The 25,955-nt window shown below is 36.2% G+C and overlaps 1 protein-coding gene across 8 annotated transcripts in view; it reads left to right on the top strand.

Annotated features, from left to right (window-relative positions):
• Positions 1 to 25,955, top strand: part of BARD1 (BRCA1 associated RING domain 1) — a 78,915-nt gene that overhangs the window by 34,900 nt on the left and 18,060 nt on the right. For all 8 annotated transcript variants that reach the window (XM_025441598.3, XM_049106482.1, XM_049106479.1 and 5 more), the window contains 3 exons: positions 4,439 to 4,519; positions 6,210 to 6,382; positions 24,283 to 24,391. In XM_025441598.3, coding sequence (XP_025297383.1) covers positions 4,439 to 4,519; positions 6,210 to 6,382; positions 24,283 to 24,391 — 363 coding nt within the window. The remainder of the gene's footprint in view (positions 1 to 4,438; positions 4,520 to 6,209; positions 6,383 to 24,282; positions 24,392 to 25,955) is intronic.

Genomic DNA, 25,955 nt, shown 5'->3' with positions numbered 1-25,955 from the left:
TATGAGTGTAGATCTCTTGGTTTCTTGCCTCTCTTTAGAATGAGAGCAAGAATTCTGTTTGTTCACTGTCATGTCTTCAGGATGTAGAACATTGCCTGGAACATAACAGATGAATTTGATGAATAAATGAGCAAATTTTCTACTCGGTCATGAGCTGAACCCCATTCTCCTGTCACACTGAGATTTAATATTATGACTTATTCAGGTACGTTCATTAATGCTGCCAGTACTTTTCATGTGTTCTTTTTTTCTGACTCTGAAATTCCTTCCTCTCCATGCTTCTGTCTTCCTTCCTGGCTCTTTGTACCTAACCTTCAGAATCCAGTTTACATCCTACCTTCTTAGTAAATCTTTCTCAGAATTCCCAGAGATAGTTTCTTCTCTATGATGACATTATTTTGTTTGCATTTATATTCATTTAGATTTTTATTACATGTCTCAGTTAGATATTGTGGTTATCCAGATTTTTCATTTAAAATTTAATTTTGAAATTTGAGTAATAACTGCATGTTTCAAAAATAAGAATAATAGTATTTATCGTAGAAAACCTCACTCCCATTTCTGCCCCTTGCTACCCTATTACTGACAAGCCCTTTTTGCTAACCACCTTCCTTACTTGTGTGTCCCTTGTGAATTTCTTTATGTATTTATAAGCAAATGCTTTTATATTGGCACACAGCTTTCTGTATATTTTCATAGTAGTATTGCTTTTCATGAATTTTCATGATTTAACTAGTCCCTTACTGGTGGATGCCTTTTTGTTTCTATTCTTTTGCTTTTATAAACAGTCCTGTAGTAAGCAATCTTTGTTTCATATCTGAGCAGATGTATCTTGAGGATAAATTCCTAGAAGTGGACTTCTGGGTTAATGTAAAGCATCTGTTACCTTATTTATCTTGATAACCTCCATACTTGACAATAGAAGGGTCGTATTAAATATCCACACTACCTAAATTCAGGCTGCCTGAATGTAAACAGCTACTGTATCACTGGCAGATATTGTTTGTATTCTCAGTTCTCAAATCCTTTTTTCCCTCAGGATCATGGATTTACAGATGAGCCATCTAGGTTTTGAACATTAAGCACTTTTTGAATGCAAACCCTACACAGGATTATTCTTGAATTCCTTACTTACACTTTCGTTTTATTACACTGTGGAATTTCAAGCAGAATATTCATTAATATGATGTCTTGGATGTTGTGCATATTCTCATTTAACCAGAACAAAAGTTGAGATCCAGTTGGTTCTCTTTATTGCCCATGTTTCTATTTGTATTTGGATGTGAAGGTCACCTATGGTTAAAATGCTAGTGAGAATGTTATGTTATAAATGTGAAATTTTATGAGAAAGTGTTATACCTAATTAAAAACTAAGATAAATACTCACTATTCTTCTGATGTAATTTTTAAAAATTTAGTTTAGTTTGATACTTATTTAGACAGAAAATTTTGATTTGTTACTTATTATGTTACCTTTGCTTGAAGATTCGTAGTTGCTGGAATAAACGTCCTCAAATTTGTAGCACAGATTCTTAAAATGGTAATGATTACTCGTAATTCATGCCACAGCATTGAACATATCATGAAATAGAAGAAAGACCTCAGCTTGGCATGTCATGAGACGCATTTGATGCAGACATAATGAATCGTATTTTGAAGACAACTTACAAAGCATGATGTACTTAACGTAACAAAGGTGATGGGAATCTCCTGGGTGGAGAGAACATCCCTTGTGAGGAGTCTCCTTTAGGGTTTGACTTTGTAATTCATTATATTTTAAGGTGGTCATGTGTGTAAAGTTATTGTTACTACATGTCCTTCATAGTAGCTTCCTGAGAAAGTAGTGGAGGATTCAGAAGCAAACTAGCATCTATGATATCTTCAAGATTTTAATTTCTAGAACATCTCTTGGACTCAGTATCCATTTTTCCCTCTGTCACCCACCACTTTTATAATACTGAACCTCCTTAATACCAGAATCATCTGTGAAACTATTTTATTCAGTCAAGTCTGAGAAGCCAGGGAAGTGTTTCATCTATTTTAGAGCTTCATTCTGGATAACTAAAAAAAAAAAAAAATTTAACAATATTTAGTTGCCAAAAGAGGTTTTAGGTAGCTGATTAGTTCATTTATGTGGAAAAACTTAACCATTTGGGGTAAGTCATTATTATAATGTTTGTGCCATATTTATCAAATAATATTCTTATATTTTAGGAAAGCTAATATTTATAATAAGGGAAAAAGTGTGTGTGTGTTTGGGAAGTTAATTTATACTGCTGAAACGTGTGGATGTGTGAAGAATCTTTTTGAATGAAAGGTTAGCAATAAGAAAATTGATTGTGTGGTACACATGCTCTCTTTATTTTCAGCCTTTTAGGTATTACTTGAAAATATCAACTCCATTTAAGATTTCATACAAGCGTTGGTAAAAACTTTGCTTAGACTGTTTTTATTTTCTTGCTGTGGTTTAAGAAAATCTCAATCTTTTAAGTTGTGGGGAGTCTAAAAGTGAGTGCTTATTACTCAGAAAATATTGTTAGTAAAGAATGTAATTTAAAGAAATGAGAAGCAGAAATTAATTTATTTCCCAGAAACTCCATATTGGTTCAAGCTTACTCAGTTACTGTGGACTCTATCTAATTTTCATAATTTTATTTATGTGCATGACATTAAATTTACATAAAGTACAACAATGAAATTATGACAAACTTTTAAGGACTAGGGAGGGAGGAGAAAGCAGATTAGATTGGGTATAAAAAAACAAGCACTTTGCAAATTGGGTATGTATTTTGGGGAAGTCTAGGGATGGTTTGTTACCAGAAGACACTTTGATAGTCTAACGAGGTGACATGAAAGAAAAATACCACCGTCTAGCAACCTTACAAGAGAGTCTGCTTTTCGTCTTTAGATTGTCACTGTTTCTTTGTGACTGTTCCTGTGTGACTCTTCATTTCAGTTATGTTTATATTATTTTATGGGCTGCTTTAGGTGAATATGTCTGTGTGATTACTATGTAGAATTAGAATGAGGGAGTCTTTCTGAAGGCTTTTTGTAGTGGTGGTTTGGTTTGTTTATTTTAGATACTTTCATGTTGAAGGTTGGAAATGTATGTGGTTCTGGCAGTTCATCTGCCCTCAGTATTCATGGAATTGTTTTAAAAAATTCAAATTTGTATCTCGACAGATGTTCCTGGTTTTATTTGGAACTGACTTGAATATAGAGCAAATGTTGCTAAATAAATGTTACCTTGTACTAGAGGTATAGAGTTTGCACCCTTAAGTAACTATGGGAATTTTTTTTTTTTTAAATTGGAACGGGGACAATTGATTTGATTGGGTCATTTTGTTATTTTAGGAGCATAAAGATGTGTGTGTGTTGCATTATTTTTTTTTAAAGAAAGCTAAGTAAGGTACCATCTTAAGATTTGCTGTGTTTGAGAGGTGCCTCAAAACAAGCAAATAAACGCAGGTATTGGGAAACTTAGTGACTCCTACATAATCAAACCAATAGGGGAAAAACTCCTTTCAGAATATTGGGGCTGGGAGTGGGAGAGGAGAGGTTTCCTTCTCCCTAAAGATGCTCTTCACAAAACCAGTTGAACACAACTTTTTCATAGGTAACTTTTGCCATATGTAACTTTTATTTATTCAGCCTTTTTTCAGAGTGAGCTCTGTCAGTAATTATTTGGAGAAAATAAGCATTGCTTTTGCCTAAAAAAAAAAAAAAATCTTAGAGCAAATAACGTAAATATAGACTAAATTAATGTATTAAGGGATAAGTGGGTAACTGTCAAAAAGAAAGCAATTTTTGGTAATTTTTTTTTTAATTTTTATTTATTTGAAAGAGAGAAAGAGGCAGAGCATGAACTGGGGGAGAGACAGAGAGGGAGAGGCCAAGTCTCCACTGAGCAGAGAGCCCAGAGGACCCTGGGATCATGACTCTAGCCCAAGGCAGACACTCAACAGTCTGGGTCACCCAGGCACCCCAATTTTTTGGCAGCTTTAACTTAGCAGCCTTCTTAGCATTAATTTTGCCTTTAACGGTACTTGGAATTCATTTTAATGCATGCTTGAAAAGGATGTTTTTCACAAATGAAGGGATGACTTTAAATACTTCATTATCACCAGTTGATTTTTGGCTAGTGCCCTTTATTTGGTATTTTGAAATGACTTTTGATAAGGGTTGCTAATCTCAGGCATTTTGTGCTTGATAGTCAGGGATGGACAATATAACTTCATGACTTGGTACCTCACCACAGTTCATCTATACATTACTTATTATTCATGAGCAGTAGGCTTTAAATAAAAGACGTAATTTTGATTCTATCTTTGAGGAGACAGAATTAAAAAAAAAAAAAGATAGAAAACCAAAACCTAATTATCTTCTTTTCTTTTCTTGATGATTTTTAATTTCTTTTATTTTTTCATTGTTCTACTAGGGTGACGTACCCTCCGTTGAGTACCTCTTACAAAATGGAAGCGACCCAAATGTTAAAGACCATGCTGGATGGACACCATTGGTAGTTTTCTATTTGTTTTTTATTCTCATTTTGTTTATGTTTTATAGTTACTATACTTTTATGTTATATAGTCATCTATATATTATTCTCTGCAATATACACTCTCCTTTTAACCTGAAGAACTTATATTTTCACCAAATAAGGGAAGATGATGATTTTTTCATCTGACTTTCCATTTGTGACAGGCAAGAAATTGGCTACCTTTACACTGACTACCTTTAGATTTAGGAATCTAGTTATTGCTATCTACTATGTTGCTGAATGTAGCCACTGTGTGCAGGTACCTACTACAATGTACATCAGGCTCCCTTTTGCCACATTGCATGTCATTAGAACCAGATTTCTTGGAACATGCAGAGGTCAGAGAACAGGGTATAGGATTCTATCACAAGGCAGTGATTCTTACTGAGGGTCTATTATAGCCTCATTTAAACCCTACCTAATTGCAAATGTGTAGAAGTAGTAGAAGATCTTGGCAGACATTACACAATTAAAAAAAAAATCTTTATTATTATTACTAAAAATGCAATGTGAAGTATAGCCTGCAAAAGGAATGGCACAAATACATGGTAATAAGCGCTGTATGGACTGCCTGATAGCCGTAGAGGTATCAACAGAGAAAGTGGAAGCCCTTATCCTGTGAGCTGGAAAGTTATCACAGAAATTAGGAGATTCTCATTAGGCCAGGTATAAAAAAGGTTTAAAGTGATATATAATTCTCACCAAGTTTTTAAGCTGGGAGGGGTTAGTCTGGATCAGAGTCACTTTGTTGTTTTGACTCCGTAGGCTAGCTAACCTTTTCAAAGAAAGGTCGAAAAGGTCAAAAAAAATTTTTTTTAAAGCCAGTAAGGCAAATTGTAGTAAAGTTTGGTGAGCGATTTATTAGAGGACCTGATGTCTAATTTGGCTTCCTTTCTCCTAGAAATAGACCCACAGACATTTAGTGTGATATTGCTTATAAATTGAATAGATGTACTCAAAAAACAGTGTATGCCACAGAGATTTATTGGAGTTAAACATAGTGGCATTGTTAACAGTTCATTCCACATAAGGAAAGATTTGCATCTTTGAACATTGCATTGTTAAATCATTCATTCTTTTTGAGCACTTACCTCTATATTTGTTACCATCGACACCAGCTGTACAGCAATTTGTAACTTCACCAAAAAAAGAGGTTTGTCTTTTAAATACTCTCTCGGGGATATTCATTTTGTGGGGTGATTGTGTATATGTGGGTGCACCACTTAAATATATGTGTACTAAGAACCTGATTTAGTGAATTCTGTTCAGCCGTGGGGAATTTCACTTTTTATGCACGATCTAGTTGTTAAATACTCTGAATTTTTGTTGTTTGTGATTTTTTTACGGTGGAACAGTTGAGCTGGAGTTGGTTTATACCATATGTAGAGTTGTTCAACTACATTTTTCTTAAAAAAAAGAGTAGTTGATCAAAGGCTCAGGTAAATAACCTCTTTTTCCATGAATTGCATAGATCTTGATCATCATGCTAATAATCGTGAATTATTAACTGGGCTTTACTCTGGGTCAGCACTTATGGTCTATGTGAGTAGGTTAAGAACCAATTTACTGACTAAAGTTCACATTTTTCCTAAAGTGCAGTTTCACTACAATATTATGCACTGTGTTGTTATGCATCATCACTTTTCTCCCTTCTTCTCTTATCACTTAGCACGAAGCCTGCAATCACGGGCACCTGAAGGTAGTGGAGTTGTTGCTGCAGCACCAGGCGTTGGTGAACACTCCTGGCTATCAGAACGACTCCCCACTTCACGATGCTGCCAGAAACGGGCACTTGGAGATAGTCAAGCTCTTACTCGCCTCTGGAGCCTCCAGGGATGCCGTGTGAGTAGTTCAAAACTGTTGTTTTACTTGTATTCCTGAGTCCAGACTGATGGAGCACACACTATGAGACCCCAGCTGACAGCTCCCTTTCTTATCTTTCACAACCGAGGTTAGACGTGACCATTATATTCTGTATTTAATATCAACATTCGTGCCCTCTTCCTTTTGTGACGCTTACATATTTGAGGGAGGTTTGCTCCTTTAATTCAGAAGTGATTGCCAAATTAATTTCAGAAGCTTTGACTTTCCTGGTTAAGTTCACATAGTTACCTTCTGTAGATTGGGTCATACTTATTAATTAGAAAGGAATTAGAAACGTAGAAATAGCAATTTTGGATGCTTCCCGGTCCTTCAGGATTTGTTTTGAAAATTCTATTATGTTACACTTTTTCTGCATATTTAGTTAAAATAGATAAGAATTTAGATGTTGGGCAAGTGCTGTTGAGTTATTTCTTAGACTTTTCACATCATTCAAATGAAGCTCTCGGTAAATTGTTTTGCAGTGTCAGGGCACAGAGATGCATTAGTGAATGCTGGCGGCTGCATTTTCAAATTGCTATTGTCAAGAGTGTCACAAGCAATTGCCATATGTGGATTTTATATCTTTAATCTATAACTTGGTTCGTGTCCCCCTATATATTATTTTACTCTTTTCAGTTAATGAGGGAGTTGAAATGGAAATAGAAGAACTGCCTCTTCCTATCCCCATTGCCTGTATAGGTTTAGAAAGAGCACACAAAAGTCACGCTTACTTTGGCTACCGAGGCAAACAAGAATTACAAAATGCAGAGCTTCTAAGTTGTCATTTTTTATAGCATAATTAAAAAACAAATTAATAATGCAAGAGTGTACCATACCTTGAGGTTTTAGTTTCAGTAAGTGTGTCTGATATCCTTTATTTTCTGTCACATGTGATGAAATAGTTAAGGCAAGCTCAAGGGATACCTATTTTTATGTACTTTTATTTTTCTGGTTTGCATGTGCACATGCGCGTGCACGCACACACAAAAATACATGGTCCTAACAGATATGACCCTCCTGTGGGTATAGCCAGCCATTTGATAAAGCAAATGGTTGCTTGGGTCAGGTGAAACTGAATAGTTTCCATCCTTGGGTTCTTAAATCAGCCATGACTACTTTAATGAATGGAGCACTGGTCAGGGCGTTAGGGAATTCAGTTTTTATTTGCGACTCCATTATTGACTTTATAGCCTCAGGCAGGTTAATTTCTGTGCCTAGGTGTCCTCACCTATAAAACATGGGTGATGCCTGCTGCTTTTCTATTTCTTCAGAGCATAGTGAGGATTAATGAGCCAAAACACAGGGCCTGTCTGGTGGTTTGTACACCATGATTCTTCACTACACGGTGAAGCTTATTAATATACAAGGTGTGGGCATGAGACAGTGAGCTGAGTCTGCCTTCACAGGTGCCTCTCAGATAAATGTGTTGTTTTTAAATAGGCTTACCTAGTGAAGTGGCAGATGTAGGTATATCTGTAGCCCAGCACTATCCGATAGATCTTTCTGCAATGATGGAAGTGCTCTATGTCTGTGCTGGGCACGCAGTAGCCAGTAGCCATCTGCTGCTGTTGAAGACTTGAAATGTGGCTGTCACCACCGAGAAACTAAAATTTTTTTTAAAGATTTATTTATTTATTTATGATAGAGAGAGAGAGAGAGAGAGAGAGAGAGAGAGGCAGAGACACAGGAGGAGGGAGAAGCAGGCTCCATGCCGGGAACCTGACATGGGACTCGGTCCCGGGACTCCAGGATTGCGCCCTGGGCCAAAGGCAGGCGCCAAACCGCTGAGCCACCCAGGGATCCCCTCCCCCCCCTTTTTTTTTTTTTTTTTTTTTTTTTTTTTTTAAAATTTTTATTTATTTATGATAGTCACAGAGAGAGAGAGAGGCAGAGACACAGGCAGAGGGAGAAGCAGGCTCCATGCACCGGGAGCCCGACGTGGGATTCGATCCCGGGTCTCCAGGATCGCGCCCCGGGCCAAAGGCAGGCGCCAAACCGCTGCGCCACCCAGGGATCCCCCTCCCCCCCCTTTTTAAAGATTTATTTTGAGAAACTAAATTTGAAAATGTATTTTAATTAATTTAAATAGCCACGTGGGCCAAGTAGCTACTGGATTGGACAATCGGTTGATACAATTAGGATAGAGGCAAGATTTATTTGGTGAGAGAGGTGAGGATAACGTTGAGTAGAGGACGGTAAGTCAGCTATGGTGCAAATACAGTGGTAGATTCGTCTAGGGTATAAGTGTGTGGTAGCTATTTCTAAATATTGTTATTTCTTCTTTTCCAGACTGGTGATCATCATACTTTAGTATTTGCTATGTTTTTTGCTTTTCTATTTTATTTTTAGTTTTTAAATTTTTTATATTTTATTTAAATTCAATTTGCCAACGTATAGAATAACAGCCAGTGCTCATCTCAGGATGTTTTCATAGTAGTACTTGTTCACCTGATTGGCTTTATCAGTTTCCTAACTGGTCTCCTCCTTTTCAGATTACTTTTCCTCGTTCATTCCTCACACTGTAGCCCGAGAACTTTTAAATAAAAGTAGAAGTCTGGCCAAATCACTTTACTTGCTTAAAACCCTTCACTGATACCTCTTAATGTTTTTAAAATAAATTTCAAGATATGGTTCATAAGGCCCTGGATTGTGTGGCACCACTTAACCTCTCCAGCCTCCTCTTGCTAATAATCTTCCTCCTGTTCCCTTTGCCTTCAGCTTTTTTTTTTTTTTTTTTTTTTTTTTTTTCTTTTCTGCATTTTTTATACCAGCCTTTCTAAATGATGCCTGTTCTCCTGGTCCTGCCAAGTGCCTAACATAGTCTATACCCACATTTATTTGTAGTAGAAATCAGTAAGTATTTGAATGCATGAGAAGATGATATATTTTTTCCTCTCTTTTGAAAAAGAGATCTGATGACAATAGCAATTGCCTCTCTGCTCCCAGATTGACTTTAAGTGTGGTGTGAAAAGTCTAAACCTAGTTTCTATAAGCTGCCCCTTTTCTGGGGTGGTGGAACTGGTTCCTGGTAGATGTTAGTGGACATGATGTGTGCTCCCTGGGGGAATCCTTAGTCTCTTCTCCAATGGTGGGCATCCATAGTATGTTACCTTTTGTAGGTTCGTGGCTTCCCAATAGGAATCTATTGCCTTGACATTTTTAAGATCTGTTTTTTTCTGCCAGTGTTATGTATATTGTCTTTTTTTTTGGTTTCTAAGCACTTTTATTTTTAAGAAAATTTGAATCTATCTCACACACACACACACACACCCAGGGACATTAAATACTACTTTACCAGGATAGCTGAGCATACAATTATTAACCTATTCTATGTGGAATACAAAATACCCTTATCTGAATTAACATGCATCAAAAAACCAAATTTAATATATTTGAGAATAAAGGAATCATAAATCAGAAGGAAAGCAGCAACTATGGTAGACACGGTAACAATCAGCTCAGCAGATCCTGTCTACATTTGTATCTTTATAAAGCTAGAACCTCCGTAGTAGGATAGGTGAATTGTCAAATATAATTTTGCCCTGATGCCATCAGTCACAATACCAGGAGATAATTGATCGTAATTTAGTTTCAATTTCCCATTTGCAAGGAGAAACTGACATTCATGATGTTCAGTTTTCTACTTGTTTTGTATATTGTCTTTTTGAGTTATGTACTGACAAGTGACCATAGATGAGAATTCATTCCTTGACTTTCTCCATTTACGAGTAGAGCATGGAGAGGGGGACCATGGGGACTAGATGGAGTTTTTACTACGTTTTTTTTTTTTTTTTTCTTTTTTAGCCTAAAACTCTTGTTCCTTAAACCATTAATATCTCTGACTCTAGAATATGAGTTGGCAGGCATATTACTTTTATTTACTCTTATATTTTTATTTCTATTTATGTCTCTTTTACTCTTAATGGAACTCTTCTCTCAATAACTGGGACTAGACTTTTCTATCCCTGGAAGAAGGAAGAGGGTTGGAACTAGAAAGGGTGAAGGCTGTCCTTCTGTCCTTCCCTTTTTATGGCTTGGTACTTTGACTAAGTGAAGCCGTAGGTGGGTAGGGTCTATCTGCTTTTTCTGAGTTTCTGAATGGCAATCTTCAGCTCTATAACAGACATTTTGGCAGTCTTCTTCATTCTTTTGAGATTAAAGTTTTCTTACTCGAATGCCTTTATTTCTTCAGTAACATCCTGTTAGGTTTTCTCATATTTCTTTAGTAACATCCTGTTAGGTTTTCTCATATTCTTGCCACTGCTACTTTACCTCCTCATCCTCCAATCATTTTATCTGCTTGCTGTGTTTTAGTGGAGTGAATAGGAGTGAATAGACAGGCCAGTGATTACAGAGCTGTGTGACACATGCCTTCATGGGTCACTTCGCAAGATTCTGTGAAAATCTAGATTAGGGGCTGTAATTTTATGACTAGAGGAAGTCATAAAAGCTTTTCTAGAGGAAGGAGCACTTCCATTGACTTTTAAAGAAGAGGAGAAGGAGGATGGGCTTTTTAGAAGGGGCTGATGGGTACTAAGGGACATTGCCGTCAAGACGTCTTATCGATTCAGTTCTAGGAGCTTTGGTTAGTGATGTCAGCTAGTATGAAGGGGGGAGGAGGATGACCGCATAAGAGGCTGGAGAAGTTGACAGAGGCAGAACGAGACCTTGTGTGCCAGAGGGTTCAAATTTTACATTGAAAACTTCTTTCTGCACACGGCTGGGAGCTCAGTGGAGAACTCTGTCCAATAACCCAGGGAGGTGAGTCTGAGCTAAAGTAGTGACCGGGACAGTGGTGGCAGGGGCAGGGGAAGGATGGATGGATTTCTCTCTCTTTATCAGCTTCTTAGGTCACTCAAAGTCTAATACACTGTGTTAAGAAGTAATCTTACTAGAGTTGACGTTGAAATTGACTAAGGGTATGGATTATAGTGGATTTAATAAGCTTGATTTTTCATTCAGGAACATAGCATGTTTCTCCATTTATTTAAGCCTTCTGCTACATATCTTAGTAAAGTTTTTCATCTGTTATACATATGTGATCTTACATATGTATATTTATGTGTGCACTTGATATTTATTGAGGTTTCCTAGATATTTGATTCTTTTTTTACTCTGGTGAACTGGATGTTCTGTAAATAAATATAACTTTTTACTTTGATATATAGGAAACTGTTCATTTTAGTACATTTCTCTTATATCTAACCAACACCTAATTCTAAGGATCTGATTATCATTTATTAACTTTAACTTCTTACCGCATTTATCTGAGTTTCTAGGACAGTATTGTAAAATAATGTGATAGTTGGCATCCTTATTTTATTGTCATTTAAAAAAAATACTGTAGGTTTAGAGCCAGTGTTAAAGTCAATATGAAAAATAAACATCTTGTTATTTTACTATTTTTCAACAAGACTGTACTTTATTAAATGAATCTGAGTTTGTACTGAGATGATCTTAAACCTTTTGCCTGTTGTGTCATTAATACATTTAAAAATACTAAGCCATATTATATTCTTGTGATAAACTTGATTTAATGTACTGTGCTATTTTTTAAACAAATGCTTTACATCAGTTTGCTAGGATTTTATTTTGTATTTTTGCATTTCCCAGATGATTGATGGTGATCATCTTCTCATGTGTCTGTTGGGTATCTGTATATCTTCGTTGGAGAAATGTCTGTTCGTGTCTTCTGCTCATATTTAATGGGATTATTTGGATTTTTTGGTGTTGAATTGTATAAGTTCTTTATATATTTTGGATACTAACCCTGCATCAGATATGTTATTTGCAAATTATCTTCTCCCATTCAGTAGAATGTCTTTTAGTTTTGTTGATTGTTTCCTTTGCTATGTAGAAGATTTTTATTTTGGTGTAGTCCCAATAGTTTATTTTTGCTTTTGTTTCCCTTGCCTCAGGAGACATATTTAGAAAAACGTTGCTATGGCCAATGTCAGAGACATTGTTGCCTGTGGCTTCTTTTTTTTATTTATTTATTTATTTATTTATTTATTTATGATAGGCACACAGTGAGAGAGAGAGAGAGAGGCAGAGACACAGGCAGAGGGAGAATAAGCAGGCTCCATGCACCGGGAGCCCGATGTGGGATTCGACCCCGGGTCTACCAGGATCGCGCCCTGGGCCAAAGGCAGGCACCAAACCGCTGCGCCACCCAGGGATCCCTGCCTGTGGCTTCTTAAGGAATTTTTATGGTTTCAGGTCTCACATTTACATCGTTAAATCCATTTTGAGTTCAGTTTTGTATATGGTGAAAAAAAGTGGTCCAGTTTCATCTGCATGTGGCTGTCCTCTTTTCCCAACACCATTTGTTGAAGAGACTTTTTCTCATTGCATATTCTTTCCTGCTTTGTTTATTCTGTTTAAGATTGACCATATAGGGATCCCTGGGTGGCGCAGCGGTTTAGCGCCTGCCTTTGGCCCAGGGCGCGATCCTGGAGACCTGGGATCGAATCCCACGTTGGGCTCCCGGTGCATGGAGCCTGCTTCTCCCTCTGCCTGTGTCTCTGCCTCTCTCTCTCTCTCTGTGTGACTATCATAAAAAAAAAAAAAAAAAAAAAAAAAAGATTGACTATATAATTGTGGATTTGTTTATTTTACATATTTTCTTCCATTGATCTATGTGTCTGTTTTTGTGCCAGTACCATACTCTTGAAGTCTGGAATTGTGATGCCTCCAGCTTAGTTTTTTCTTTTGTGTGCCAGTACCTATAACTTGAAGTCTGGAATTGTGATGCCTCCAGCTTAGTTTTTTCTTTTCAAGGTTGCTTTGGCTATTTGGGTCTTTTATGGTTCCATACAGATTTTAGGATTGTTTGTTTTAGTTCTGTGAAAAATACTGTTGGTATTTTGATAGGGATTGCATTAAATCTACAGATTACTTTGGGTAGCTAGTATAGACATTTTAATTTAAGAATATTCTTTCAATCTGTGAGCATGGAATGTCTTTCTATGCATTTGTGTCATCAATTTTTTTTTATCAACATTTAGAGTTTTCAGAGTACATGTCTTTCACCTCTTAGATTTGTTCCTAGGTATCTTACTATTTTGGGTGCAATTATAAATGGGATTGTTTTCTTAATTTCCCTTTCTGCTGCTTCATTATTAGTGTATAGAAATGTAGCAGATTTCTGCACATTGCTTTTGTATCCTTTGACCTTACTTAATTCATTTATCAGTTTTATCAGTTCTGGTAGTTTTTCCGGTAGATTCTTTTGGGTTTTCTGTATGTAGTATCATGTTGTATGCAAATAGTGAAAGTTTCACTTCTTCTTTACCAATGTGGATGCCTTTTATTTCTTTCTGTTGTCTGCTGAGGCTCGGACTTCTAGTACTATGTTGAATACAAGTGGGGAGAGTAGGCATGCTTAGCTTATTCCTGATTTTAGGGGAAAAGCTCTGTTTCTCTCCCATTGAATATGATGTTCGCTGTGGGTTTTTCATATAAGGCGTTTATTATGTTGAGGTATGTTTCCTCTAACCATACTTTGTTGACGGTTTTTATCATAAATGGATGTTGTATTTTTTCACGTGATTTTTGTGAGTCTATTGAAACGATCATATGATTTTTATCCTTTCTTTTTTGATGCGATATACGTGATGTATCACATTGATTGATTCGTGATTATTGAACCACCCTTGCATCCCAATAATAATCCTACATGATTGTGGTGAATGATTTGTTTATTGTTGGATTCAGTTAGCTAATATTTTGTTGAGGATTTTCGCATCTGTGTTCATGAGAGATAGCAGCATGTAGTTCTCTTTATTTTTTGTGGTGTTTCGTTTTGTTTCATTTCATTTCATTTCATTTCATTTCTTTCTTTTATAAAAAATATTTATTTATTTATTTGACAGAGAAAGAGCACACAGGAAGGAGGAGCAGGAGAGGGAGAAGCAGGCTCTCTGCTGAGCATGGAGCCCGACATGGGGCTTGATCCCAGAACCCTGGGATCATGACTTGAGTTGAAGGCAGATCATGACTTGAGTTGAAGGCAGATGCTTAGCCACTCAGGCACCCCTTTTTGTGATACTTTTATCTGGCTTTGGTATTAGGGTAATGCTGTCCTCATAGAATGAAAATGGAAGTTTTTCTCTTATTTTTTGGAAAAATTTGAAAATAATAGATATTAACTCTTATTTAAATATTTGGTAGAAAAAAAAATATTTGGTAGAGTTCATCTGTGAAGCTTACTGATCCTAGACTTTTGTTTGGAGCTTATGGATTACTTATTCAATGTTGTTGCTGGTAAATTGGTCTGTTTAGATTATATATACATATATGTATATAGGTATATGTGTATATACACATAAAATCTTTAAAATATATATGTGTGTATATACACGTACACATATGTGTATGTATATACACACATATATATATTTTAAATATTTTATTTATTTGAGAGAAAGAGCACGCGCGCACGCGCATGAGTGGGGTTAGGGAAGGGGCAGAGGGAGAGGGAGAAGACTTCCTGTTGAGCAGGGAGCCCAATACCAGGCTTGATCTCATGACCCTGGGATCATGGCCTGAGCTGAAGGTAGAGATGCTTAAGTGACTGAGTCACCCGGGTTCCCCAAGTTCAGATTTTATATTTCCTCCTGCTTTTGTACATTATATGTTTCTAGGGATTTATTCATTTCTTCTAGGTTTGCATATGATTTTCCACAATATTCTCTTATAATCCTTAGTATCTCTGTGGTATCCTTTGTTATTTCTCCTCTTCCATTATTGATTTTGTTTTTTGGAGTCCTGTCTTTTTTTTTTTTTTTCTTGATGAGTCTGCCTAGAAGTTTATTAGCTTTGTTGATCTTTTCGAAGAACCATTTTGGTTTCATTGACCTCATCTTTTTTTTCTATTTTTCTTTCTCTCTTTTTCGTTTGTTTCTGTGTCATTTATTTCTGCTTAATTTTTATATGATTTCTTTCCTTCTGCTGGTTTGTATTTTATTTATCCTTCTTTTTCTAGCTCCTTTAGGTGTAAGGTGTTAGGTTCTTTATTTGAGATTTTTCTTACTTCTGGAGGTAGTCATGTGTTGCTTAGACATTCTATCCTAGAACTTCTTTTGCTGCATCAGAAAGATTTTGGACTATTGTGTTTTCATTGTCATTTGTCTCCATTTGCATTTTGATTCCTTGTTTGATTTCTTGGTTGATATAGTCATTGTTTAGTAGCATGTTATTTAATTCCTTGTATTTACGCTTGATTTTTTTTCTTATGGTTGATTTCTAGTTTCATTGTGTTACAGTCAGAAAAGATGCATGGTATAACTTTGATTCTTTTGAATTTGTTGAGGCTTGTGACCTATGTGATCTATTCTGGGAATGTTCCTTGTGCACTTGATAGGAATGTGTATTCTGCTTTAGGATGAAATATCTTAAGTCCATCTGGTTCAGTGTGTCACTCATTGTTTCTTTGTTGATTTTCTGTTTTGATTATGTGTCCATTTATGTAAGTGAGGTGTTAAAGTCCCCTAGTATTATAACACTATTGATTAGTTCCTTTAGAGTTATTAACTGTTTTATATATTTGGGTACTCCCATGTTGGGTGCATAAATACTTAAAATAGTTGTATCTTCTTGTTGGATTGTCCCCTTAATGACTATACAGGGTTGTCTTTTGTTACAGTCTTTGTTTCAAAGTCTATTTTGATACAAGTATTGCTGCCCCAGCTTTCTTTTGATATCCATTTACATGATAAATGTTTCTCTCCCCTCACTTTCAATCTGCATGTGTCTTTAGGTTTGAAGTGACTCTCTTGTCAGCAGCATATAGATGGGTCTTGTTTTTTTAACTATTCTGTTATCATCCTATGTCTTTTGATTGGAGAGTTTATTTTCCATTTATATTCTAATTATTGATAGGTACATATATATTATTGCCATTGTATTATTTGTTTGTGGTTGTTTTTGTAGTTCTTTTCTGATCCTTTTTTCTCTTGCTTTCTTCTCTCATGGTTTTCCTTCGTACACTGGGATTCCCTTCTTTATTTTGCATGTCTATTACTGGTTTTTCATTTGTAGTTACCATTAGGTTTGTAAATAACATCTTCTGTAAATAACAATCTGTATGAAGTTGATGGTCATTTAAATTTGTTTTTTTTTTTTTTTTTTTTTTTTTTTTTTTGGTCATTTAAATTTGAATCTGTTCTTTACTTCTCTCCCCACCAACATTTGGGTATATGGGGTCATACTTTATATCCTCTTATTTCCTAATTCCCTTGACTGATTTATTTTTACTGCTTTTGTGCTTCCTACTTTTCTTACCCTTACTTATAGTCTTTCCTTTCCACTCAAAAGATTCCCTTTAACATTTTTTATAGGGCTGGTTTATTGGTTAGGAACTCCTTTACCTTTCATTTGTCTAGGAATCTCTTCTTTTCTCTCCTATTCTGAATAATAGCCTTGCTGGATAGAGTCTTCTTGGCTTCAAAGTTTTTTTCTTTCAGCACTTTGAATTTATCATGCCATTCTTTTCTGGCCTGCAAGGTTTCTGCCAAAAAAAAAAAAAATCTGCTGATGCCATATGGGGTTTTCTCTTGTATGTAACTATCTTCTTTTCTCTTGCTGCTTTTCAAATTTTCTCTACTTTTTGCCATTTTATTTTTTTTTTATTTTAAAGATTGTATTTATTTATTTAGCACAAGCAAGGGGAGGGGGCAGAAGGAGAGGGAGAGAATCTCAGACTCCTCACTGAGTCTCAAGCTAGACTGGAGGCTCAATCTCACATCCCTAAGATGACGACTTAAGGTGAAATTAAGAGTAGGATTCAGCTGCTTCACTGACTAAGCCACTCAGGCACCCCACTTTCAGCCATTTTAATTACTATGTATCTTGGTGTGTTGGAGAAATCTCTGTGCCTCTTGGATCTTAATATCTGTTTCCTTTGCCACAATAGGAAGGTTTTCATCAATTATTTCTTGAAATACATTTTCTGCCTCCTTTTTTCTCTTTTTCTTTTAAAGTGTTTATAATACAAATGTTATCACACTTGATGTGTTGGAGTTGCTGAGTTTCCCTTAGATTATTCTCATTTTATATAATTTTTTTTCTCTCACCTGCTTGGCTTGATTACTTTCCATCACCCTGTCCTTCCAGTTGCTAATACATTCTTCTGCTTTCTCTAGCTTGCTATTTATTCCACCTAGTGTATTTTTCATTTCATTTATTATATTCTTCACCTCTGATTGGTTCTTTTTTTATCTTTTTGTTAAGGGTTTCACTGATGTCCTCCACTCTTTTCTCAGTGCCAGTGAGTAACTTTATGATTGTTACTTTAAATTCTCTATCAGGTATATTACTTATATCTGTTTTGCTTATGTCTCTTGCTCTGGTTTTGTCCTGTTTTTTTATTTGGGATGTATTTCTGTGTGTTCTCATTTTGTCTAACTCTCTGTGTGTCTGTTTGTGCTAGGAAGGTCAGCTATATGTCTCTTGCTCTTAGAAGTAATGGCCTTAGAAAGAAGAAGTAATGGCCTCCTGTGGTGTCCTGCAATGCAGTGTTTCCTGTTTACCAGAGCCTGGCACTTCAGAATTGTCTCTTACATTGCATGAGCCCTGCTGTTGTGTCCTGGCTGCCTTTTCCCTTAACCTAGTTGTCTGCAGTGATTTCCTTTGCCAATTGTGGGCAGTGTTGGGTCCCGCCTAGGGTGGGTGCATAGTTTTAACAGTGTGCAGGGTATTCTGTGTGGGGGCCTCTGCCACTGCTGAGACCAAGGCCCTGCAATATGTGCAGGTAGGGAGACTTGGTGTTGGCATGGCTTGCACAGGTCTTCTAGGGAGCTGGGATTGAGGTAAGATGGGCTGGAGGAGGTGGAGCTTAGTATAAGCAAGTTAGTGAATGTTGGCACTGTGTTGTTTCCCCAAGGGCCATGCCACGTGGGGCCATTCATTTGTGCCTGGCAGCATGGGGGGAAATGGTGCCAGCTGGCTCCTTTGTTCCTGGTGGAATCTCCCGGAGAAACCTCCCTGTCACTCTGAGAGGAGTAAATAACTCTTTGGTATCTCCCAGATGTTTTCAAACTGCTGCTTCTATACCATATCTGGCTCTTGTCGAACTTTCTTTAAGGGTGGGAACTCTACCTCCTGATGCCCTCTGGGCTCTCCCAGAACCAAGCTGGCTAATTTTTTTAAGTTTTAGGCTTTAACTCCTTCTGGTTGTAAGAATTTATGAAATTCAGCTCCTCTCACTTTCAAACCCAAATATTCTGGGGAATTGTCTTCCCCATGCAAGCTCTCTGGTAATGTTCTGTTTTTTCCTCCCTTCTCTGTGCCCCCAGCTCTCTCCCTCTCAGGGATGCCATTGTCCGATTAGCTTCCCACATGTCTCTGCCCTTCCTACCCTCTTCAGTGTGGCCTCTTTTCTGTCTTCTGTGGGATTTGTTCTGCCAGTCTACTCACTGACAGGAGTATTTTCTAGCCCTATCCATGGGACAGGGTGATTGATCTTAGGGTCCTCCTACTCCACCATCTTCCAACTTCTGCTCATCTTCTTGAAGATAATCAAGGATGCTTTCTACCTTCTCTGGTCACTGGAACATGAATGGAGTATGTTATAGAAATAAACTCTCCATTTGGCACATCATTGTCAATTTTATAATTTGCATAGAATGTAATATGTGAAGATTTCTCCAATTGTGTTACTAGTAGTTAATTGCTCTCAAATAGTAATATATTCATAGTAGAATACAGATACTAAAATAAACCTTGTCTGCTACTGTAAGAATTTAACTTAAATTATTTCAGTTGTCTGTAAAGCAAACTTGTAGAGAGAAGTAAAGATTTTTGTAACTTAGCCCTGATAGGGAGAAGAAAAACTGAGACAAAATCTAGCCTTTAAAAAAAAAAAAAAAAATCCAACCTTAGTTATTTTTGGATGTCTTTAGAAGGGAGCAAAGCTCATATATGAGAGCCAAGGGATCCAAGTTAAAAGTTCTATATTCTAGGGATGCCTGGGTGGCTCAGTGGTTGAGTGTCTGTCTTTGACTCAGGTTGTGATCCTTGAGTCCCAGGATCAAGTCCCACATCAGGCTACCTGCATGGAGCCTGCTTCTCCCTCTGCCTATGTCTCTGCGTCTCTCTCTCTCTCTCTGTGTCTCATGAATAAATAAATAAAATATAAAAAAAAGTTCTATATTCTAATAGGTTCTGGTATTAAATTGTCGTAAATGGTGTTAAGACCATGTGACTTTAAGTTTTGGGGAGAAGGCTCAAGAACTAACTTTTTTAGTAATACTTTAAAAATGTGACAATAACAGAATCTTGTTATAGTCCAGGAGGTAGAGAGAGTCAACAACTGAGAAATATAATTAGGCATTGAGCATCTATGGAAGACCAGATACAGGTAAAGAAAGAATGGAACATCATTTATCACAAAGCTAAATTTAAAACCATCTTACTGAATACTGGTGGAGGAAAATCTTGAAATGTCAGTCAAGGTAAGGTAATTAGGAAATAACTATATGCAGTACTATCATAGATGCTCTTCATCTATCATCTTCATTGTTTAATTTAAAAAATACAGAAACTTTTATAAGTTCAGTGAAATTTCCCAGTCCATTTCCATTTCCTCGTGAAGGCTGTAATCCTCAACTATGAATTTTATGCTGCAAGGTTTTGGGGCCATAAGTCTTTATTATTATGGAGGGAATATGTATACAGTAGAAGGTTATAATATATATATATATATATATATCTACTTCAGACTTAATCTTTTGTTTAGATTTAATCTAACACTTTTAAATCACATTTTACTTAGAATACTTATGTGATTTGGACTTTTGCTATGCGAACTTTGCCACTTTTAAAAATACATTTTTGCATTTAAATACAGTATTGATTGATATAACTCTGATTTTACTTACGTTTTGCATGAGAAATTTATATCTTAGGCACTAAAATAAGAGTCCATTACCCAAGAGGGAAAATTAACTTCTCTTTCAACCTCAGATAAAAAGGTCCATATCTTCTATGCTTCATTGTTGCTTGAGAATATTTATATTGATGACTAGTCAAAACCTCAGTGGCTATCCTTCTTTCCCACTACCTTCAGTGCATCCGGTGTGAACCTAAAATAAAAGCTCTTCATTGTATCAGAACCATTTTGAGTGTATGGAGAATAGCATATGCCTTTTTTTTTTTTTTTTTTTAAAGAGATATATAAAGTTGTAGGATTTGGTACTTGGTCTGCCATTAACACAGTTTCCCCTGCAGGGGTGTAGAATTCATAATTAGAAAATAGTACATGGACCATTGGACCTATTAATTGTCCTCTGCCCTGGTTAATTTTTAAAAAATTAATCTTCTATAAAAATAATCTTCTATAACAGATAATTTATGTTTTATAATTTAAAAAAGGAATGTTGCTGTTTTGAATTTCTGTGCCTTTTCCTGCTCCACAGCCAGCCAGTGACTTGAAAATTAAAATGTATGTGTTTGCAATTTTATAGGATTCATAAAGGATTTCATTCATGGACACTGTCTTGGTAGCCTGTCACGCATGATAGGTTTAGTATTAGTTAAAATGCCTTTTGGCATGAGTGTTAGGGACTGAAAGACCTGTATGTGTAAGTTCAAGTTTGAATTTGCCCATCTCTCCTTCTCCCTTTTTTTGAGTGGTGCACATTCTCTTGGGCCTAGTTGTGGACAGGTTCTAGTATATTCTTGAGTGGAAAGGACACTAAAGGGCTATACTCTATTCTGAACTCTTGCTTGTGGGGTAAGGCTGCACTGTTAAACACAGCAGTTCAACTCTTTAGTAACTTCCTTGTCATCAGTCTTAGTGATCAAAAGGAATCCTAGTGAGGAAAGTTATTCTCATTGTCTTCAATTAATAATCGGTCACATTGGTAGTCTTTTGTGATTTTTCTCCCAAGTATTACTTTTTTTTTTTCAAAAAAGAAGATATATCTAACTGTACATTTTATTTATGTATTTATTTAAAGATTTATGTATTTATTTTAGAGAGAGGGAGAGAGAAAGTGGGTGTAGATGAGAAGAGGGAGAGAATCTCAAGCAGACTCTCCACTGAGTTTAGAGACAGACATGGGGCTTGATCTCACGACCCATGAGATCATGATAGGAGCTGAAATCACAAGGTAGACACTTAACTGACTGAACTACTCAGACACCCCTAATTTTGTACATTTGAAACTGATTTTTTACACTAAGTCTAAAGAAAATAATTCGTGCATTCAAATATATCATTATGGGGGGAAAAGTTGTATGACTTTTTTGTGTCCATGTGATAAAGGAGAAATCTTACCTATGCCCGGTCTTGCTGTGGGTTTTTGAAGGTGCCACATTATTAAAACTTGATTCTAATTTCAAATGTCAGTGATCCACGACAAAGCAGAAACATGACAGGATTTAATAGGCTCCATCTCCCATGATGCAGGACTGAGGTTTAACTGATTATCTTTCAATCTGTAGCATTTGTATGTACCATTTGCCAGTTCATTAGCAATACAAGAGAGCTAAGGGTTTATTGAACTGTGTATAAGCAGAAGCATCCATAATCCAAGTGCATGTTTAAAGACCATATGAGATAGTGAGCTTTGTGTAGTAAGGACTGTAAATGTAAATTAGAATCATGCCAGTCATTTTATGAAGGAGAACTTTAGACAGTATAAGCATCTTACTTGTTCAGACAATTGTTTTACTGGTTACTTTTTGTTTGCAGACCACTGGCTGATGGTAGTACTTTTGGGAAATATTTCCATTAACATTGTTTTCTATTATCAGAGTGGACTTAAATTCATATTTGTATAAAACAAACTATACTATAGTTATTATTTATTAAAGTTTATTTCTTAGGCTTTCACATTTTATTTCTTTGAAGTTGTCTTTTTAAAATTTACAGTTGTCTTAAAAAGATCCTCTGGCGGTGTACAGTTTTTTTTTGTTTTTTGTTTTTGATGGCATAGGGTGTGACACATTTTTTTGTTGTTTATTCACTTTTGTACTTGGTGGTTTAAGACCTAGAATATTGATTCATTATCTCATATTCCTAGTTTTTGATTGTCATACTTACAGAATATATGTGTGAGGAGATTGTTTATTTGGTATGTGAGTACAGTAATTTAAAAGAATGAAATGAAGAAATATCAAGTATAGTGGATGAAATCCACTGCCTTTTGCAGTAAACTGAGACCATCTGCTATAAATGTATGTGGATTCAGAAAGACCCAAAATCCAGTGCAGTGGCTTGTCACTTGGTTGTAAATCAGAAAGCAGAAACACAGTATGATTCTTGGCCGGAGAAAGACTGTTGCTAGAGAAAGATTGCAAACTATTGAACCTAGGTCTAAACGGAAATCTGAGAGTACAAATTTATCAATGTTTATGGGTACATTACAAGAGGAGCGAATGAACCTGAGTCATGAGTGGCAGTCATTAGAGAAATGGTTACTGGGGTTCATTTCTTAATGCATTAGCTATCTTTTCCTGCTTTGCTATCAAAACCACTTTCTCCAGGGTCATTCATAATGACCTTGTCTCCAAACCAGATTGGTGCTTCTGTCTCTCATCTGTGTGCCTGCCCTTCATGCGGCATCAGAGTTGACACCTTCCTCTTCCTTCCATTCTGTTTCTAGATCTTCTAGATCTTTTCTGTACATTCAGGACAGTTTTAAAAACTGGTATTGTATCATGTGTATCGTTTTGTGTCCTGTTGAAATCATTGCATTTTCATGTGCACTTCAGTGGCCATTACTTGGATATACCATAATCTTAAAAACCCTGAAAGCATATAAAAAGAATGCTCATTTTAGGAAACTTTTTTTTTTTTTAAGATTTTATTTATTTATTCATGAGAATACACAGAGAGGAGAGAGAGAGAGGCAGAGACACAGGCAGAGGCAGAAGCAGGCTTCACACGGGGAGCCTGACGTGGGACTCGATCCAGGGTCTCCAGGATCACACCCCGGGCTGCAGGCGGCGCTAAACCGCTGAGCCACCGGGGCTGCCCTTAGGAAACTTTTTTTGTCATAATACAATATATTAAAATTATTTGGAAACCACACGTAGGAAGTGGAAGAGTAGACTAAGTGTATATTTTTTAACAATTTACTTATAATTAAAAAACTAATGATGGGCAATATTGCCTGTTATTGGAATAAACGAGGAAAACACAACCTTCATCGTCATTGGAACCTTGTTCTCTTTGTTTTATCTATGAAATAACAGATTTCTACTATTTTTGAATTCTCTTCCAGTGTAATAGAATCTCCGACTTGTGAATTAGTACATTCTGAGAAGTCTGTGTTAACTTGTTTCCTAAACCACCAGTTGATTCTCTTAGATGGCTGTGATTACTATATAATGTACATGCATATTAAAGTTAATTTTAAAAGTGCCCCGTTCATTGCTTTATTCATTTGTTTGTCATGTGGCATGGTTTTCTTTCTAGCAGATCTGAATGCCTGTCCTATGTATTTATCTAATTTCTGTGTTTGTTTATGTAGAATATAGAGCCTATGATAGCTATGGTAAATTATTTTTATTTGCATTTGAAAGCATCTTGCCCTTGGTGATTAATGATTATGAAGCTATATTAAAAATATGAATATGAATACAGAAGAATACAGAGTTGTGAAAAAATTCATGTGTAAGTAACAACATATTCAATTAAAAATACTCCCTAGAAATGGTTGATGTCAAATTGAAATTTCGCATCCTTTTTTTCATTGAATTCAGCAGCTTGTGATACTTGATCCTTAGGCTTTATGTGAATTATGAGTCATTTATCTTACTAAAGTTGTATATTATTAAGGAAGTTGGAAAAAATCTTCCCCTGGTGCATTTAGTTAAAAATCAAGGCACACATTTTATTTACTTAAACCCATCTGCACTTATTTCACCAGTAACATATTTGGTTTGCGGCCTGTGGATTATGCAGACAATGAAAATATGAAATCACTATTGCTGCTACCAGAGAAGAATGAATCATCATCAACTCGCCATTACTCAGTAGTAAGTATGGATTAGGCTTTGGGGAATTTCTGTCTTTTATTGAAAGGAATATAATAGGAAAATATCCAGTTAGCAAATTGCTTTCAATCACCACACAATTATTGAACACTTCCTTTGCATTAGGTATTGTTAATTCAAAGACTGTTAGAATAAGTCTAACAACAAGTGGGGTTTTTTTTTTATCTCCCCCATATATTTTAGGGAGCATTCATACTGCAACCAATGTGACAGGTGGAACTCATATTCTCAAGGAGCTAACATTCTAATGAGAGATAGGAAAGAGAGAAATTATAAATATGTCAACTAATATAAATGAAATAATTTCAGGAACTTATAAATACGTGGTTTATAGATTTTGTAGTGTGTGATTGAGTGGCAGTTGAGGGCTCCAGAAAAGGCACTACTTTAGCAGTGTCATTGAGGAGGGCCTCCAGAAAGCTGATGTTTGTTTGAAACTTGAATGAGGAGGACGAGTAGGCATCCATTATCTGGAGGACAAGTGTTCTAAGCAGAGGAAATAGCAAATGTTGTGTGGGTCTTTCAGTGGATGAGCTTGGCATGCTTGAAGGGTAGAGAGAAGAAGGTCATACTTGCTGGCGATGTCAATGTCTAATCTAAGAATAGTGGTAACCACTGAAAGGATTTAAATTAAGGGAATAACATGATTTATGTTCTAGAAAGTTCACTCCGGCTGCTTTGTAATAGAGAGGGGTGGGACAAAATCAGAAGCAGGGAGATTACTGAGGAGGTTTCATCCAGGTATGATCACCTGGATTAAAGTAATAGCAGTGGAGATTATAAGAAATAATGATTAGTGATATTTTTGAGTTAATGGCAACAAACTTTCTGATGGATTATATATGAAGTGTGGACACATACTAGAATTAGTGTGACTTTAGCAATGCAGTGGTAAATGGTGGTACCATTTCCTGATATGGAGAAGGAAATAATTAATTCTCTGCCAATTTTGTATCTGTAAGGCAGGAAACCTGTTGAACCTGTAGCTTAGGAAAGAGCTATAAGCTAGAGAAAGTGGAAAGAATGCTTATTCTTTAGGAATTCATGGTTTAGTGAGAAATATAGATGTTAAAAAGTTAATTACATACTATAATAAATTTATAATACAAGCCATAAAAATGTACAGTAGATTCATAGGGAAGGAAGAAGCCAACTTCAGGACTGATCAGCAGAGCTTCACAGAGAGGGTGGCAAAGAAGTCATGTAAACTTATAAGGTAAAAGTTTTAGCAAGATACGTAATAGAATGCTGTTGGCTGCAACTAACAAAACATTAAGCTGAATGCCTAAAGGCAGTATATTATTTTTATATAAAGATCATCTCAGTATAGATGGATTTTTTTGGTGAGTTCAGCAATTAAATGGCTGCACCAGAAACCCAAATTCTTTGTTTTTGTACAATTCCATCCTTGACTTGTTGGCTCTGTCCTCCCTCATCTCCCCTGCCTGGTTGTAGGATGATTGCTACAATGTCGATGTGACAGTGTCCAGTGTTAAAAGAGGGGCTAAAACCTTTCCCAGAAGCTTTCCAGTGAACTTCGCCCTAT

This window comes from Canis lupus, chromosome 37, assembly GCF_003254725.2.
Source record: "Canis lupus dingo isolate Sandy chromosome 37, ASM325472v2, whole genome shotgun sequence".
Taxonomy (NCBI): domain Eukaryota; kingdom Metazoa; phylum Chordata; class Mammalia; order Carnivora; family Canidae; genus Canis; species Canis lupus.
The sequence above is the reverse complement of the archived record's forward strand: the minus strand, read 5'-3'. Positions and strand labels throughout refer to the sequence as shown.